We start from the raw sequence: 20,085 nt of genomic DNA, 5'->3' as shown, positions 1-20,085 counted from the left end.
CATTGAAAGTGTGCTATCTCTTCTGATACTCTCAAGGGTCTCTCTCTCTCTCTCTCCTTCTCTCCCTGAGCCAAGTATGGGTTCCATAAATATGGTTAAGATGCCAAAGTTAAGAGAGAGGCTGAGACTGATATCAACCTCCTAATGTTCCACAGAATTGACAAAATATTGTTCACAGAACAAGAGAGGTAGTCTTAAAAGGCCTAGCGCTGAGTCCAAACTTGAAGAGAATACCTTTGTCTCTTCATTTATATGACCTCAGAAATGCAAAGAGAAAGATTTATGCAGACTACCCAGGTGTTTAATATCACTCTCTGTTATGTGCCAAACTCCTAACACAACACATGGCACATAGTAGGCACTCCCTAAATCAGTGGTTCTCAACCTTCCTAATGCCATGACCCTTTAATACAGTTCCTCATGTTGTGGTGAGGAAAGCATAAAACTATTTTCGTTGCTACTTCATAACTGTAATTTTGCTACTGTTATGAGTCGTAATGTAAATATCTGTGTTTTCCGATGGTCTTAGGTGACCCCTGTGAAAGGGGTCACGACCCAGACTGGACGTATAAGATTTTCCTGGGTTAAAAAGTCGTCTTATATGCCGGAAAATACGGTAGTCCAATATATCTAATCTATTATATCTAATCCCATCAATATAGTCCAATATACCGTATTTTCCGGCATTTTTGTTTTTTGGTGGGGGCAAATTTATATATATATATACTGAGTGGCCAGATTATTATGACCACCCCATCAGTACTTCATTGGACCACCTTTTGCCTTCAATACTGCGGCAATTCTTCTTGGCAATGACTCCACAAGATGTTGAAAGGTGATGCGAGGAATCTGACTCCATGCCTGATGAATAGCACTGTCCAGTTCTGTGAGATTTGATGGTTGTGGAACCAGCTGCCTGATACCTCTTTTAACTTTGTCCCACAAATGCTCAATTGGATTGAGATCTGGTGATTGTGGGGGCCACCTAAGCAAGGTAAAGTCTCCCTCATGCTCTTGAAACCACTCCTGCACAATACAAGCAGTGTGGCATGGTGCACTGTCTTGTTGGAAGAAGCCATCTCCATTGGGATACGCCATCAACATGATAGGATGAACTTGATCAGCAATGATACTTAGGTATGTTGTGCTATTCAGACATTGTTCCACATGAATTAAAGGGCCCAAATCATATCAGGAAAACATGCCCCAAACCATAACACTGCCCCCACCAGCTTGAAGGGTTGTACTCATGCATGTGGGGTGCATGCTTTCATGCTGTTTCCACGAAATTCTCACTCTGCCATCTGCATGATGCAACTAAAAACATAATTCATCGGACCACATGACTTTTTTCCAATGCTCGACTGTCCAATCCTTGTGTTCCTGCGCGAATTGGAGACGTTTTATCTTGGTAACTGCAGACAGCAAAGGTGTTCGAACAGGCCTTTGGCTTTCATATCCCATGCGATGCAGTGTATGGCTAATTTGCCTACAAACGTCAGGTGGTCATAATAATCTGGCCACTCAATATATATATATTCTGAAGAAGAGATGTAAGAATTAGTAGAGAGTATAGAAAGATCTTTGTACGTATGGTAAACAAGGAGATAAAAGTAACTTGTGGGTATGAACGTATAGATATTGTGGATGATTCAGTTCAGTATCAAGAGAGGACAATTAATTTATAGGTCAGATATATAAGTACGTCAGCAGTAGATTTATAAACCAGGAGCCAGATATATCAGGAGCTTTAACATCAAATTTCCACCTTGAAAAGAAGACCATTAAAGTCATCAGAGAGTACTGGGGAGCCACAGTGGAATTGTGAGGCTTTGTGCCATCTTCCCTGCATACCTGACCAGGTTCCCAGAGCAACAAGATGAACAACAACAGCAAGACCATTGTCAAGGAGATGTGGTGCTATTTCCTGTTAGTTTTACTTTTATTTCACCCTCATAAAAACCATTGAAATAGTATTTGCTACTATTATACTTATTTTACAGATGAGGAAAAATAGGTCAGAGAGGTTAAGTACTGTGCTCAAATTAACACAGTATTAGAATTTGAACCCAGATCCATGTGACTTTAAAGCCCTTATTCTTTATTTCTCTGCTTTGCAGTTTCTCACCATGCTTTGAAGAATAAATGTTGACCTTGCTCTCAAAGTCCCCAATCTAAATCATGATTTCTGTGTCAGGGCATGTGGCAATGCATCTCAGGCACTGGTAGAAATAAAATCTTGAGGCTTAACCCTCCCACCTTAAATGCAGTTCAAATTTGTCTTCAAGATGATGATGTGATTTTTTTCAATTGACAGTTTTTTCAATATTGATGTCAGCTAGAAGCATTTTTCTGGAATAAAAAAACAAACACATCTGACTTATTTTTCTTCTCATTGGGTAGAAGGAAGTTGGATTTGAGAGAGAATACATGAGATGGAGATTATTCTCCCTGCTCTCTTTAAACCTTATAAAGCAATGTCATAGGTGGGGACAACTTTGAAGTGGTGATCATAGAAGTTACAAAGCCAAGTTTGCCTAAAGAGACATATTTGTCCCTCTGTATCAAGACATACGAATGGCATTTATAGTTAAGACAGAAAAGATTGAGTCAAATGTCCAAGTTTCTCATGGTTGGGTTTCATAGGCTCATGTTCTCTTGTCTCTTGGATGGAGCTCTAACTCATGGAAATGTGAGGTTGAATTTCCTTGTGCTCAGATTTACTTTAATAAGGATGCGCTCATGATTCCACAGAATTGGAAGGTAAGGAAATTGCCTGAAAAATAAAACAGCATCAATCTCCAGGAATAGGATCATCACCTGCCTCCCTTTCCTTCCAATTATCATCATGATCATCACTGATAAAACTCGTTCACTGATTATTACTCTGCTAAAGTATTATATCACAATCCTTTCAACAAACATCAGAAATGAATGAAAATGTTTTAATTTTGCAGTTAAAATACCAAAAATCTAAAAGGAATTGGTGATTTTTCCTTGGTTTACAACTAAAAAGTGATGCTATAAAAATAATAATTTAATTCTATCTAAATAAAAAATGTGTGTGCTTAGATATGAAATACACTGATTCCTCTTGCATTTTTACATTGGAATTCTTTTCTAGTCTTCATTCCATCTCTAATATTCATACCATCAGTAACTCCAGGAATCCCACAAATCACTACTGCATAGAAATTTCTTTTCAACTTCAAGAGTCAGAAATGACCTCAAGCCCTAGAGGGAGGGTAGCAGACTATGGGAATTATTAATCATTTAAACAAACCTACCTCTCTTGAACTACAGCAGTTTGCTTTGCACCACATGGCTGAGACAGAGATGGTTATGCATAATTCCAGCAAGGTAAGGATCAGCATTAGAGATACAAGGCCCTAGGGGATTTGATGCATCATATCAAACCCAGTAGAAACATTCAGAAGAAAAAAAATGTCAGCAGGAATCCAAACTACAACATTTCCCCTCCAATAAAATAGAACAAAGTAAACCATAAATTAGGTTTAGCACATAGCCACACATCAGCACTCTATACGAGACACAATATCAATCTGAAAATGTGGAAATATTTTTCCTGGAAAGAGAAAGACACTGTATTTCTGCATCAAGGTATGTGAAGTAGTCATGGGGGAGAAGAGGCTATAGAGGCAAAATTCTGACCCCGTAACTTACATCTCCCCATTGGAATAGCAGTAAACTAAGGAGGCCAGTAGGCAATTTTAAAAAATGGACAAAAGTAGCCCCTCCACCATTTCATCAGTAGAACTTCATGGAGGTTTAGGCATTTACACTATTTCTAAAAACTAAAACACTAGCAAAAACATTAAACAAAAAATTTACTGGATTAGTGATCCTTCTCTTTTACTGAGGCACCTGAAAGAAGCAAATACAAAGTTCCTCTGGAGGAAAAATACCATAAAATTCATAGAAAAAATCAGATCCATATAAATATAAATTGATATCATGAAAAATATAATTAAGAAAATGAGGACACAAATTTCCATAGATAGCATCAGCAAACCAGAGGATTAGAAATGAGTCTGCAAATAATAGTTCATAAGTCATCATGGGGAAAATGGACAAATTAAAGGAATATATTAATTTCTAAGTTGACCTCAGAAGAGGGAGAGTACCTAAACATAAGCAACAAATTATAATTTGGAAAAGTTATTAAAGTCCTTTTCCTTTGAAAATATCACACTCAAATAAATTCAAAAGTGAAGTCATCCAAAACTTCAATGAATCATTATTTGAAAGTCCCAGACCACAGAGGATCTTCCAAGTTAGTTTTAAGAAGCAAGATGTGAAATAACTTTTTTTTTAATTTAATCTCTCTGGGGATTTTAATAGCAGTAGTAGTAATGTTAATAAAAATATAATTCAATGTGGTAACACTATTTTAATTGCTTATCACATATTAACTTACTTGATCCTTGCACCAATCCTGTGAGATTAGTACTATTACTATCTTCATTTCAAAAATGAGAAAACTGTGCAGAGTGGTGGTTGCCAGAGGGAAGGGGGAAGAGGGAGAAGGGTGTTCTAATATGAGGTGACAGGAGAATATTTGACTTAGGGTGGTGGGCACATGGTGCAATATACAGATCTTGTAACATAGAAATCCACACATGAAACCTATACATTCATGTTGATTAATGTCACCCCAATTCATTTAATAAATAAAATTTTAAAAAGCAAAGATGAGGAAACTGAAACACAGAGAGGTTATTAAATTTGCCCTTCATTATAGAGCTAATACATGACAGAGCAAAGATTCAAATCAAGGCAGGATAGTAGCGTACATTTTAGATTGCTTGAAATATTTTATAATTAAATATAAATTTTTAAAACGTACGTTTGATGAGGCTCCCATATAAATGCATAAATCTGGTGACAGTGTAGACTGACAATTCTTGAACGACAGGCTGTTAAATGCTAAATTTATTGAGAGAAAAATAAACCCTAATAGTGCGATTGTAGCACTGGCAATGTTCATCCCAAAACTGTTTTGCATCTAAAAAGCAGTAAGAATTTCCAGTTAATATGAGTAGCACATAGTTCATTCTTTTGTCTACAATTCATATAAATAAATATCAATTGAACATTGTTTACACAACCAACAATATCCCAGATGCTGGGCAAACATCAGTGAACAAAGATCCCCACCCTCATGGGGCTTACATTCTAGCAGCAGTAACGACAATAACAACAAAAACAATTAAGTAATCTAATAGGTAAATTACATAGTATTTTTTAAAAATATATTTTATTGATTTTTTACAGAGAGGAATGGAGAGGGAGAGGGATAGAGAGTTAGAAACATAGATGAGAGAGAAACATCGATCAGCTGCCTCCTGCACACCCCCTACTGGGGATGTGCCCGAAACCAAGGTACATGCCCTTGACTGGAATCGAACCTGGGACCCTTGAGTCCGCAGGCCGGCGCTCTATCCACTGAGCCACACCAGCCAGGGCCATAGTATTTTTCAAAGTAATTAAGTGCTGTGGGATAACAAAGTGGAGTAAGGAGGATGTGGAAACCAGAGAGAGGAGTGGAGGTTTGTGATATTAAAGAGGAATACCACATGGGGAGAGGCATTAAAGAACTGAGGACAATTATGTGATACCTTAATCAATAAAGAAATTTAAAAAAAAAGAACTGAGGGAGTGAAACTTGAGCATATTTGGAGGAATGTTCTTGCAATCAAAGAAATACTTGGTTTAAAGCCCTGAGGCCACCATGTTCCAGGTGTGTTCCAGGGAAGCAAGGTGGGCAAAGGGGATGGAAGAGATTGAACAACATAAACAATATCATGAAATGAAGGTGGAGAGTGAACAGACAGCAGATCATATAGGATCCTTTAGGTCATGGATAAGACTTTGGTTCTTACTCTGAGAAAAATATAGAGACTTTAAGGGATTTTGAGTAAAGGGAAAACAATTAGATTTATATTTTAAAGGGAACATCAATGTCTTAAGTGAGACTAGTTTAGATAGGGCCAAGGAAAGAAGAATGGAACCTGATTAAGAGAGACTGTGGTAGAATGGATGAAGTGTTATCAGTAGAAAGATGAGCGAAGGTCAAATATAGCTTGATATAACTTGAATACCGAGCCAACAGGATTTTCTGAAAACTAGATTCAAGGTTGTCAAAGGGAGAAGAACTAGGGATAATTCTAAGGTTTTGGGCCTAGAAATCTGGAAGAATGAAGTTCCCATGTGCTGACATGAGGAAGACAGTGGATAAGGTTTTTGAAGAAAGATAGGAGTTGTCTTTAGAATTCTACGTGAAAGCAATTAGATATAGCTGTCTGATGCTCAGGAGAGGTATTTAGGCTGGAAATATTCATTTCAGGATTCCAGGCATATAGATGTTATTCCAAATCATGGGAATGAATGAGGTCGTCAAAGGAGTGAGTAGAGAAGGAGACGAAGAATTGGTCTCAGGAGTACCCCAACATTAAAAGGTCAGAGAGAAGAAAAGGCACTAGGAAAGGAAATTGAAAGGGAGAGACTAAAAAAACAGGAGGAAAACCAGCCAACCAAGGTGTCCTGGAAGCCAAGTGAAGATATTACTGGAAGGAGTGAGCAACCAACTGCATGCTCAGTGCTGCTCGTGGAGGAAGTTAGATGATGATTGAGAATTGGCCTCGCTGCTACCAGTGTAGAAGTCTTTAGTAATCTTACAGACAGCAGTTACAGAGGTGGGGTAGGGAAGAAAATAAAGCCTATTGGAGTAGGTTTAGTTGAAACTAGGTAGATAGAAATCAGAGACAGAGTACAGATAATTCCTTTAAGGGGTTTAGCTACAAAAGGGAAAACAAAATGTGCCTATAGCTAACAGGAGAAAAGAAGGTCAAGATATATTTTTTTTCTTTTGAGAGAAGTAACTGGATGCTTATAGAACATTAAGGAGAAGTAGCCATCTACAAAAGAGGGAGAGTGAATGGATCAGGAAAGTAGTGTAAATGGATAGATAATGTAGCGAGAAAACATAATGGACAGAGTCATCCTACCTAATAAAACAGTAATATGCAAATTGACCATACCTTCGCTATGCCCAAGCCACGCCCGCCAGCCAAGCCATGCCCACCAGCCAATCAGAGTGAGTATGCAAATAAACCCCACCACGATGGCAGTTAATTTGCATACATAGGCACCCTGAGCTGATCCCCTGCCATCGATTGCAGGGAGCTGGGAGTTTCTTCGGCCTGGTACACCAGCGGACCCCCTGTGATTGATCACCTGGGCAGGGAGCTTGGGGTCTGCTTTCGGCCTGGGCAGGAGCGGAACCCTGCGATTGATTGTAGGGAGCTGGGGGTCCGCTCCTGCCCAAGAGGCTTTCGGTCTGGGCAGGCCTGGGCAGGGGCTGAGCCGGTGATCAGAGGGAGCTGGAGAGGCCTGCCCAGGCCTAAAACTTCGGCCAGAGGCTTTAGGCCTGGGCAGGGCCTAGCCCTCCATTGGTGTGAACTATAGAGGAAACACCTTTTCTGACTGCACATTGGCTAAGCTTCCTGTATGCCACTGGTAATATTCTTAGTAACTTGGGTAATAAGAATCCAAAAAGGTGATCTAGGGTTTTTCCACCACACTTCTGGAGAAAAAAATGAATGTCCGCTGCTGGAAGGCTAAGAAATGTCATATCCTGCCCTAGCCGGTTTGACTCAGTGGATAATGCCTCAGCCTGCAGACAGCAGGGTCTGGGTTTGATTCTGATCAAAGGCATGTACCTAGATTGCAGGCTCCTCCCTGGCCAGGGCTCAGATCAGGGCTCATGCAGGAGGCAACCAATCAAAGTGTTTCTCTCTGTCTTTCCCTTTCTCTTCCACATTCTCTAAAAGTCAGTGGAAACATACCCTCAGGTGAGGATAAAAAATAAATAAAGAAATCCATATCCATTTTGAAAATACCTAAAGAAAGTTGTGATTTTTTCTTGGTGAAGGGACTGGAGTCTGTGATGATGAAAACACCTTGGTGGCTGCGGTGACTGACAGTGGCTGCAGCAGTGGGGTGATGGGGCTGGTGCCTTCCCCTGACCAGCCCGGTTGCCTCCCACAAAGGGAGGCCAGACTGCGGCCTAGGTACGCTCCCTGTGGGGCGCGGGCCTAAGCCGTCAATAGGACATCCCCTGAGGGCTCCCAGTATGTGAGAGGGGGCAGGTTGGGCTGAGGGACCCCCGACCCCCAGTGCACGAATTTCGTGCACCGGGCCCCTAGTTGTTTAATAAGAATCAAATTTTTGGCTTTTACTTGTGGAATTAGTTATGGGAGAGTGTGTACTTAAAATAACAACACAAAAATCAAGAAGCTTTTTTTCTATGCTTTGGATTTATCAGATATTCATCATAACCATCTCAGTGATTATATTCACAATCTATATGATTTTCTGATGCTCTACCATCTGAATGTCTTAAAAAACGAATTTTCTTATGCATTAAAGAGACTTGGCATTTCAATTGGAGTTTCAACCTCTATTCTCTTATTATTAATGGATAACATTTCTACTCTTATGATCATAGAAAAAGAGGAAGAACTGCCACTTACCAACTTTCTTGTGGGTTTTCTCCCAGCTGCAACAGATATAGATCCTGAAATAATAAACTGTTTGAAAAGAGGAAATGAAGCAGATAAGAAAATATAAGTTGCCACAATTTTTTTTTTGGTCCTCCTTTTTTACTTCACATCCTAGAACATTATACTTGATGTTGTTTATCATAAATACAATTTTAAATTAGTTTAAATTTTGAGTAAAGTTATATTTTCATTTAATTTTATATCTGACTTTGTATAGGTTTATGTGGGTGGCATACTTTAAAAACATAATATATATTTAATGTAATATAATTATCTTTATGTTTATATGTATATTAAATGTAAATCATATTTATTCATATACACATGTATCCTATATAATAAAAGCCTAATATGCTAAGTGTTGGGTTGACTGGTAGGTCATTCAACCAATCAAAGCATAATATGCTAATGATATGCTAAGGCCACTCAACTGCTCACTATGACATGCACTGACCACCAGAGGGCAATCGACTGGTCGACCAATCGCTATGATGTGCACTGACCACCAGGGGGCAGACACTCTAACTGGTAGGTTAGCTTGCTGCTGGGATCCGGCCAATCAGGATTGAGTGAGATGGGCCAGACACACCCTGGAGCCCTCCCGCAGTCCCTCCCCAGCTGGCCAACTTCCCGCGTCCCTCCCCGGCCTTGATCGTTCACCAGTGGGGTCCCTTGGCCTGGCCTGTGACCTCTCACAATCTGAGACCCCTGGGGGGATGTTGGAGAGCCGGTTTTGGCCCAATCCCACAGGCCAGGCAGAGGGACCCCACTGATGCACAAATTCGTACATTGGGCCTCTAGTATATAATATCAGCCTGACATTTTTATCTAAGCTTCAGAAAAGGGTTTGACTTATTGGACTAGATGTTCTTAAAGATGTTCTTAAATCTATTGGACTAGTGTCTACATCAATATATACACTATTTTTAAAGATTATTTTGATATACTATTGTTTCCATTACTTTAATTTTGATCAATTGAATTCTCTACCTGTTCATGGTTTTCTCAAAACCTCAGTCTGTCTTTTTAGCTCATCAATTTTCACAACCATTTACCAATGGTTTACCACTCCTATGGTTTGAGGGAAAACTTGAAGAGCAAAGGCTTGCTATATAAAAATTCAACTATTGAATTCTGGCTGAACATGAAGGAGTAGGCTTTGAATTTTATTTTAAATAACAAAAAGGTTATCACAGGAACCTCCTGAGTCACCCTAGCTTTATGGTTAAGAGCAAGGCTCTGTGTTCTAATCTCATCTTCAGCTCATTTTCATTCTGTAACCTTACACAAATATCAAACCCTTCTTTGCCTCAGTTTCTTTTTCAGTAAAATAGAGAAGTGCATATCCCCATGTTAATATTACTTGCCTTATAGCTGCAAGAAAATAAAGTGAAATAATACAGAGTCAGGGCTTAGATAAGTGTTAAGCATGTAAAAAGCATTCAAATTATTATCAATAGCTAAGTCTTTTATATACATTTTTCCATTCAACAGTGACCAAAGAGAAGGGCCTCATATTATTTCTACCAATCTAGTGAAGAAACTGATGGGTGAGAGTTCAAATATTTTTTCCAAAGTTACCAAGTCAATAAGGATGATTAAGAAAAAGATGAGCAAATAGAAGGAATCGCACAGTCCATATTTAGCAGGTCATGTACACAGAGGGGTGTGGAGGGAGACGAGGATTTAGTTAAAGGTGAAGCCATATATGAAGGGTACTGGACCTTAGAGTTTGCTCTGTGGATGGTATAGAGCCAGAGAGAAGCTTCCAGCAATGGGAAACCAATGGTCAGATTTGAACCTTAGTGTTGAGGATGCTAAAAGAGTGAAACTCTGGCTCCCCGACTATAAATAATTAAAGATTTTATTATTCTCTATTCTACAATATGGACATTTTCCATTTAGGTAGTCAGGAATCATTATGCAGAGCAAATATGTACCCTGAGTTTTCTAGAAAAATTCAGATTCTAACTTTTCCATCAAAACGATGATATTAACTATTTTTAAAATTTTCAGAAATATTAAATCAAAATTACATGTTTTGGACTATATCCAGAAGCAGCATAAAATCTTTTATCAGAATATGAGATCTGATTTTGTTCAAGACATTTTGGCTAAATTATGAGCAATTTATTTTAAAGGAGATCTGAAGTTGAGTGGTTTTGAAAAATAAAACACGAATAAATTAGAGCCCAAGAATTGTAAATTTCTTTCCTCTTCATTTGCCAATTACATGTTCTGTTCACTATTTTCAACTAAACATTCCCATCTTCATGGTAGCATCTTTGTTTTCATGTTTAATCCAAGACCAAATAGAGGAATTCTCAAAGTTTTAGCAGCAGAATAAATAAGCAAAACAAACAAAAATTTACCCAAAAAAATCCATCAGGTAGATGATCAAATTATAAAGTTGAATAAATAAATTTTTTAAATCACCTAGATTTAAAAAAATCACCTAGCCTATTTTTACGATTACATTTTTACCTAAGTAGGGACTGCTCTTCTGATTTTCAGACAGTAATCAGCAGGCAATTCTCTTCTCTCCCAAACTAGGACTCTCTTGGCTGTACCACAAGGCAATTCACCAATACTCATTTTTTTCATTTAATTTCATACCAGTCAATGTGATTTCTTTTCATCAGAAAGTAGGGTGCTTTGTTTTTAAAACTAGTTTTTGTCAAGAATTAAAAATCAAACCCACATAATGTAACCTTCAATTATCTAAGAACAATACTTTAATAATCAAACACATTTCTAGCAGTGGTATCTAAGAAATGATTTATGGTTAAAGGTATTTGAATACTCACAAATACAGCGCCCCATAGCGGGTAGCCTGTGTAAAAGGTAAAAAAAAAGAAGTGCCTGAAGAGATGGGATAAGTTTTGTAAAGAACCCAGAAAAACACCCAGAGCTAGAATTATCACTCCATTCAGGATCTGGATGACCTGTAAGAAGAAGAATCATAATGGTCATATATTAGTGTACACTGAGAAGAGACCATTTACATTTTCCTCAGAAAGGAAACATCAGTGCTTCAAATGGTTAGAGTCAAGCCTAAATTAATTGGGCAAGAGCTTACCCTGGGAGGTTTTTGTTCCTTCCTGTTCCTACCAATTCTGGTGGCAACCCTTCATCTTCAACTCTCCCCCTACTTCTGTTCACTCTCACAAAAGTAGCACAAGAGTAAAGGAGATGTGGCTGATAACGTAAATTACTCAAACTACCTTCCCAGCATGCTTTGGAGCCATAATATGATGAAAACAGACAGGAAAGCAATATGAATGTTTTCATCATATTATTTCACCATAATATGATGAAAACATTCTACTCAATCTTTCCCCCAACCCAACTTTCAAATTTAAAGTACAGAATATGAGTTCATAGAGCGGGGCCTCCTGATTGGAGTCCACTGTCCAATGTTGATAGAATAGTTCCTACCACAAGAATATGCCTAGGCATTTCTACTCCCAGGTCTAAAATGTACGGTAACTCAGCAATTCCTCAAGGACATAAATAAAGTTTTCCACATGTAAGTTCTCTTTTCCATCATAAGCCAATTTTTTAAAAATAAGGCTGACTTACCCCAAGGGCTTGTAGTTGACCTTTCTGGCAATTTTGTGGTATCTCAGTGGACTGGTAGACAGAATTATTCTCCAACTCTGGTTCCACCGGGCTTCCTGCTGAGGCTGTCCCCAGCTCTGCCATACCAACTTCTTGAGAGGCCATGGGGTTGTTGATGGCTGTTAACAGGAAAAAAAAAATCCAGAAGCTTGATTTATTTTCCCTTTTACCACTAGCTAATAATATTTTTGAATGAATGGCAGAGTTCAATTCTGTCCATACATCTAAACTATTTTGATTTCTCCCTTCAAATCAATCCTGGACAACTACACATTTGGTTTTATTGATCAGTAATCTCTTATGTGAGGAAGGTAGGTTTAGTAATGTTCTAGTACTAATAATAGGTATAATTTATTGAGTAGTTACTGCTATGTGCCAGGCACTATCTACTTGCTGTGAATGTGTTAACATACAGGGTGGGGTAAAAAGTAGGTTTACAGTAGTTCATGTAGAAAAATAATACTAAAAATATTTTAAAATAATTAATAAGTAATAATACAAGACTAATCCCTGTGTTTTGAGTACTGACAATGTTACAGAAAACCGGAGAAGAACCAAGCAATACTTAGAGAGATGGAGTTACATTTATTAAGCGCAGGTCCAGAGGAAAATGTCTCTCAAATTCTGGGCCACAACATGGAGGTATTTTCCCTATTTATATGTTTTTACCTTCTTTGTCTCCCAAATATGGGGTGTTTCTGGCCCCCTTTGCAAGTTCTTAAAGAGCCCCTATGTGCTGGGGCCTTGAGACCTCAACCAAAGGCTTGGCCTGGTGCCAGCACTGATAATTTCGTCCGGGGAAGGTTTAATGGCCTCTCTGAAGTGGGAGTAGTCTTATTTTCCTTATTATTTAAGCAAACAAGCATTTACAGAAGCCAAATAGCAGGGTTAAAATTTCAAACAGCAATTTTTATATAAGATGGATGCTTCAACAACAGGAAACCTAGTTTTGCCCCATCTTGTATTTAATACTCCCAAATATTCTTTGTTGAATATTATCATTCCCATTTTAAAGATGAGAAAATTGAGGCATAGAGAGGTTGAGCAAATCATCCAAACTTATTTGGCTCATAAGTGAGCACAAATCCTCGCAGAAAGATTTTACTTTAAAGAATGTAACGTTTTACTTTTTAAAAATCATATTAAATAGTACTATATGAAAGATATCTTTCTGGTTAACAAAGAGTTTAAACATTATGGAAGAGGCAAGTTCAAATCCAAATTTGGCCACTTACTAGTTGTATGATCCAGTAATGGAAACTTGGTTTTCATGTCCATAAAATGAAAATAATTTTATTTCATATTAACATTGCAAAGAGCAACTTTGATTATGTATAAAGTCCCCAACCTAATAAAGTTGATAAATGTTGACTTTTAACTAATACTCTGTCTTGTGTCAGAAAGGACTTAATGTATTATATATAAGAGACACCAAACAACCACCTTAATCATTGCAGGTAAAAAAAATATGTATCACTAAAATATACACAGTAGTTCACTTAATCTTGAAGAATATAACTTTCCAATATGTACTGTTTGCCAAGACAAAATAAGTTACAAAGTGCTTTTACCACTTATGAGGTGGATTGTATAAGATTAACCATGGATCCATTAAGCATTGATGAATTCTGCCAAAACTATTGACTTTGAATTTATAATAATATATTTACTTTCTCCTTTTTTAAAAAAAATGGAAATTTATATGGCAGGTCCAGTTTTCTAATAACTTTACTCATTTTTGTCAAAATAAATCCATGACACTTCCTTTCAGGATAATGCTTACCTTTCTAGTTCGTTATTCTAGGGGATACATGTCATGCTTATTCAATAATTAAGAAACTAAGGTGAAGGTCAGAACACATTTCAACTTTATCATATTGGTAATTGCTATTTTACCTCTCATAAAAGTTTCCTATCTATACTGATTTTTTTATGCTAGCATTAAGGCACATGTTCTATTTAAGCACTGATAAATGTAAAATAACAAGAAGCCCTCACTGCCCATGCTCAATACTGTCCCTGGAACTCAAGAACAAGGGAAGATCAAAAAAGTTTACAACAAATTCTATTTTAATAAAAGCTTAATGTATTCTGCACAATATGCATAATAAGAATGACCAAAAGTAGAAAATCTCTAAATTCTTCTCCCATCTATGTCCAACATTACCTTGCAAAGACCAGGCTTAAACTTTGGTATCTGTTGGGAAACAGGTGTATATTTTAGATAAAATATCTCATATGCAATAATGTATGCAATGTACAGAGCATTGGTCCTTCTTGACCTGATAGTTGATTGACTGTTTCTTCAGCTTCATTCCTCACCCCTCCTGACCTCAAAGCTCAATCCAGCCCTTTTTTTTCTTTCAGCCCTCCCAAATGTCAACCTCTCAAAAGTCTTGAACCTTTCTCAGTACTGTTCCCCTCCCCCTGAAACACATTTCCCCCTAAGCTCCATCTAGATTATTTCTGCTCTTTTTCCAGACTGAATCTCAGTCCACATGTCATACTTTAATGGATGTTACTCTGAATTCCCTCTCCTTCCCTTCTTATTTTACTTAACACTCTGAGCCCTGATTGACTGGATACTTATCTGTATCTCCCTGATTTCTCATCATTGTAACTCCAGTGCCTAACTCAGTGTCTGTCATATGGTGGGCACTCAGCTAATACATGTCTAATAAATGAATGAATGTTTGGTCTCCATGACTTATAATGACAGACACATTTGCAAGGTTTGGAGTGTCTTATACAGAGAAACTCCAGAGCAGTTCTAGAGGGAGGAAAATTATTCTAACCACATAACTTGATTTTGTCAACATTAGAAATATTCAAACCTGTGAAGAATTTTTGTGAGTTTATTTGAGCCAAGCTGTCGACAGTTGCCAGGAAGCAAAATCTCAATGGATTGAAATAATGCTCCAGAGAAAGGCAGTTTTGCACCTTATTTTATATATTACAATCAAAAGAGCAGACACAAGTAGTTTACAATGAAATCCATTGGCGATAGATTAGGGAGGTGGGAGAAAGCAAAGTGGAGAAACCTCTGGGGTTGGATGAAAAGTAAGATGTTAGAAACGTATTTTTACATAAATGGGTTCAGCACAGTTAACAGTCAATGATTAACTCACTAACAATGAGGGGATTTGTGGTCTCTGCAGAGCCGTGCCTGTGCTTCAAGGGGCCCAGAAAAAGGGAAATTACTTAGACATTACAACGTTATATTATCAGAGATGCAAAAAGAAAATAGAAAGGCTCAGTTAAGATAAAGATTGACCTTTGTCAGGGAAGATGCTGGCCTAGGACATGACTACCCACCATAAACTGCTTTTATTTAAAAAGTTTTAATTTCAGACCATCCTTTGTGGTTATTGTTGATCCTCACCTGAGGATATTTTTTTCATTGATTTTTAGAAAGAGTGAAAGAGAGGGCAAGACAGAGAGAAACATCAATGTGAGAGAAACACATTGATTGGTTGCCTCCTGCATGAGCCCTGATCAGGGCCTGGCCCAGAGAGGAGCGTGCAACCGAAGTGCATGCCCTTGACTGGAATAAAACCCGGGACCCTTTGGTCTGCAGGACGGCACTCTATCCACTGAGCCAAACCAGCTAGGGCCTTTGTGGTTATTTCCGGTCTCTGCATTTGCAAGGCCACCACGCAGGCCTCCCCTGAGCTTGTCAGGTTTAGTATGTGGCCCCTTTTCATCCACAACTTTTAAAAATAACTATGAATATCAGGGAGAATTTTCAGCCTTCAAGTAAAATTAACTATGCTCTCTACTGTGGTCAGTTTAGCTTTTTCTTAATAGAGGAAATGTTGATTTTTTTTTTCTTCTAAGAACCAACCAGTTAAGTTCACTCATCTAGCTTTCAGTGTGTTCTGAATGTTCTTATGTTAACTGGTTTCATTTTTACAACATCTATATGAAAAGGTGATACTATTATGATCTTTGCCATCTTACAGGTGAGGAAGCTGAGCATCAAAGGTGTTAAGTAACTTGCCCAAGGCCACGCAGCCAGCAATTTGAGGAGGTAGGGATCAGAACCTGGCTGCCTCTGGAGTGTTATTACCTTATACTGTTCCTTGGAGTTTATGCAGAAACTCACTGACCAAATTCCTTACCTCAAGTGTGTCCAGACTGCCCTCACTGTCAGAGCTGGCAGCCGAATTTGGGTGCAACCACTTGGATTTAATATATCTAAGGGGTATACGCCTGCTTGTATGGTGTCCATGCCCACATTTTCCAAATAAATAACTATATAACTATATCTAACAATTTTTAGCATGGCACCAGAGTAACAGTCAAATTTTAAGGAGAAGCCCATCCTTAGAGCTCAACTTTCCAAATCTCTACATAGCAAGCAAGCAGAAAACTTTGCAGACATCCTCAGTGGCCCACTGGGTGACACCTTTAACAGACAAGAAAGACAGTGGAGCGGGACTCTACAGGGTTTACCTTGGAGGCTTCAGGCCTTGATAGACTTCTTTCCTCTCAAGCCCATCTTGCTGTGAGTAGGAGACACTGTAGACACTCAGTAACTACCCTTCCAGTGTCTTTTTCCAGAAAGCAGTGGCCTCCTCTAACTCAGGCTTAATGGATCTTTGCCTTAGGCAACACTTTAGAGGAGGCAGTGAAAATGTTTTGTTGGGAAACTGAAGAATGTGCTAACCACATCCGTGGGTGGCCCTCGGATTTCACTGTGCTTCCTGGAGGCATAGTGTTGGTTAGAAAAGTGGCACCAGGAATGACTATCTCTGACTTTGAGATTATTGTTGGAACAAGAAATACAAGAGAGAAAAAATGCAAGCAGAAAATATGGGTAGAGGAGTAGGAAGGGGCAGGGGCTGGAGGAAGAACAGTTAGAGCCATTGCGTGGAATATTAAAGAAGGGAAAAAAGAATGTGTCTTAAGAGAAAGAAAGAAATGAGGAAGTGAAAAAAAGTACTCCTTTGAGCACAGTTGTTTAAAATTTAGAACTGCAGCAAGAGCTGTGTAAGGAAGTTACTTAAACTCTAAGACTTCAGTTAACCTCTAAGGCTTCAGTTATCTCCTTTGTAAATTTAAGCTCATAGTATCCACCTTAGAGAATAGTTACTCAGGGACAGAATGGATGTCAAGGCCATAGCAACTAAGATCTTTACATTAATAGAATGCATAACTCTTTGGGTTATTAGGATTAAATAAGTTGTCACAGTACACTGGTAGTATCACCTGACATACATTTTAAGCCTTTCTATTATTTGTGTCTTAACTGCCAAAGGATAGTCCTGTTATGACAATGATTAAATTCTTTAACAAGTAAACAACCAAATACAACATTTTATTGAAAATGATAAGATAGAAGCACTTTAAATTTTAAAAACTTAATGAAAAATATCTTAGCAAAATCTGTTTCCAGAAGGATGTAGCACCCAAAATGTACATTTCATTAAGCAATTGAATATAAGCAGCCTCCCCAAAGTCAAAGTGATTTTTTGGTGTATTGCTAGGTAGACTCCCTCTTTAGTGAAAAGAAGACAGCATAAACAGCTGATGGTGGGTAATCAGGTAATGAATTGCTCTTAAGTGGCAGGACAATGCCATACTTAAAGGCCTCAATCATCAATTATTTCAAGTGTGGAAGAATCATATAGGGGAGAAAGGAAAACATGGCATCAAATTTCAATTAAGGGAGTGGTCTTTAAATTCTAGAATAGAAATTAAATTTCTTCTGCAATAATTACTCAAATATGATGGACATTATTTTTAGGACTCTACTGATTAATTAGAAGAGCACACACAAGTTAAAGCATCTTCACAGAAAAGGACTTGGTCTCTCCCGGGAGTTAGTATATTACATTTAAATTCTGCACAAATTTTAGTCTCTGGCACATTTACTAAAAAAATGTATTTAGAATAGTTTTCAGAGGTTCAGATCAAATAGATCAAACTATTGTCATTGAAGATGTATTGCTGAATTTACTACATAGAACAGAAAATAAAACTTAAATGGGTAATATGGAATACCTAATAGTTAACATTAAATTAATAAGCCATACCCTTAATGAATAATAGTATCTAAAAATACACCTTCACTAAATCAGGACCTTCACTGAATTAGGGTTTTTTAGGAATCAGGTACCTAAGTAAAAATGCATACCAATTATTTATTTATACAGAAAGAAAAACATAATTTTTCTATAAAATCATGATGTCAATTTCAAGTTTTTATTTTTCCTTTAGGAGGAAGTCAGTTTAATTATAACTTAATAATCCTAACTCTTCTGGCGTTGTCTTAAAGTCAGCCCTGAAGGGACAGGGATTCAACTTTATTTCATCTGTAGAAACTGGTATAAACCGCAATGATTTCCTAAAGAAGAGAAAAGCAGAAATCAGATAAAGTTGACATACTTAGTACCAGGTCTTTCTAAGTCTAAACTTGGAGCCAAGTTATTTTTAGCACTTTTGAACACTATGTTCATTTTCAGTTTGGTGTTGTAGGAGTACAGAGCAGTGCCTGGACCTTCTGGATAAAGATGATTTATAATGCTTGAGTTAGCAGAGTACCACAGTGCCCAGACTTAGACAAATGGCAACTAAAAGCTGTCAAAAGCTTAATCTGACCTATTATTGGGTGGCAAGAGAGATGTATAGTGTGTGTGTGTTGTGGGGAGAGGAGGGAGTGCATGTTTCTGTTTACATACAGCAGTAAAATTCATGCACCAAAAATCTAATCATATTCCTTTGTTGGTCTAGTCTTCATGTCTTCATTTTTCTCTAAAGAAGATAAGTTACAACCAACATAATAATTACTATCAAAATGGGGATGCTTTAGTCATCAGTATTAATCTGGTGACCTATACAGAGTCAACAGCAAGAACTAAAGGCTCAGTGCATGGATTCGTGCACTGGTTGGGGGCATGGCCTGCAGGAATCGGCCCACTATTGGGAGAGCCACTCATCCTGGTCAGCCAAGCAGCTATGGACCTGCCGTCTGAGTGGCTGCTGAATGAGGAAATTAGTATGAGCTGATATTTTGGGGTAATGTCTTGGGTAAAGGTATGTTCTGTGTCCTGGAGGAACCTGGTGGAAGCTTTGCATCCCAAAGCCACTCGCTGAATGTCCTTGATATGTGATGCCAGGTCAGTGACACACCTTCGGGGATGTTCAGGGAAGCTGTGCTCCAGGATCCTCAGCCATCAGGACAGCCTCCCCAGGAGGGTCCACAGTCATGTCCCCTCTTGCCATTCGCCTATGCCAGCTCTGCATGCTCTTTCTAGAACACATATTAGAGGGCCTGCATCAGGTGGTGGGGTCAGGCCAGGGTCTGGATTGTCTCAGGTATTTGATAGGTGCAAAGACTTGGCCTCACCCTGGGCCTGCTAGTGGCTGCTCCCGCAGCAGGAGCAGCTGTTCATCCTGGTCAACAGAGCGGCACTCCCACTGAGGGAACACACTGAACACCAGGGGGCAGCTCCTGCATTCAGCATCTGCCCCCTGGTCAGTGTGCATCATAGTGACTGGTCAACGGGTTGTTCTAGTCATTCTGCCATTTGGTCACTGGCTTTTATATATATATAGATGAAAATGTGTATGTGTGTGGGTGTGTATCACTAAATCCCTCAGCCTTTTTTTGCCCTATGAAAGTAAGTTAAAGGAAAGATCAAGGGTATTCAACAATGTGAATGTGCTTAATGCCACTAAACTATACACTTAAGATAAAATTTACCATTTTAGCCATTCTTATGTATATTTTACCACAATAAAAAATAAAATATCAATTCTCCTCCTTTCTGCCCCCTCCCAGTAGTGCTCTGATCAAGCTAAAAGATATTGCACACTAGCTCTGAACTCTGAATTATTTTTTGGTGTCAACAAATTGTGTGTGTGTGTGTGTTTT

The 20,085-nt window shown here is 38.3% G+C and overlaps 1 protein-coding gene across 1 annotated transcript; it reads right to left on the bottom strand.

The window, feature by feature from the left end:
• Positions 1-2,647: 2,647 nt before the first annotated feature.
• Positions 2,648-13,478, bottom strand: MS4A3 (membrane spanning 4-domains A3; the record flags this gene model as incomplete). The annotated part of the gene is made up of 7 exons (XM_079788054.1): positions 2,648-2,776; positions 3,288-3,389; positions 4,868-5,026; positions 8,556-8,612; positions 11,393-11,530; positions 12,168-12,325; positions 13,442-13,478. 7 exons carry the CDS (start codon positions 13,476-13,478, stop codon positions 2,741-2,743), a joined length of 687 nt encoding a protein of 228 aa, XP_079644180.1. The 3' UTR covers positions 2,648-2,740.
• Positions 13,479-20,085: the final 6,607 nt, after the last annotated feature.

This window comes from Cnephaeus nilssonii (genome assembly GCF_951640355.1).
Source record: "Cnephaeus nilssonii genome assembly, chromosome: 13".
Lineage (NCBI taxonomy): Eukaryota > Metazoa > Chordata > Mammalia > Chiroptera > Vespertilionidae > Cnephaeus > Cnephaeus nilssonii.
Note: the sequence above shows the minus strand (reverse complement) of the source record. Positions and strands in the feature narration are given on the sequence as shown.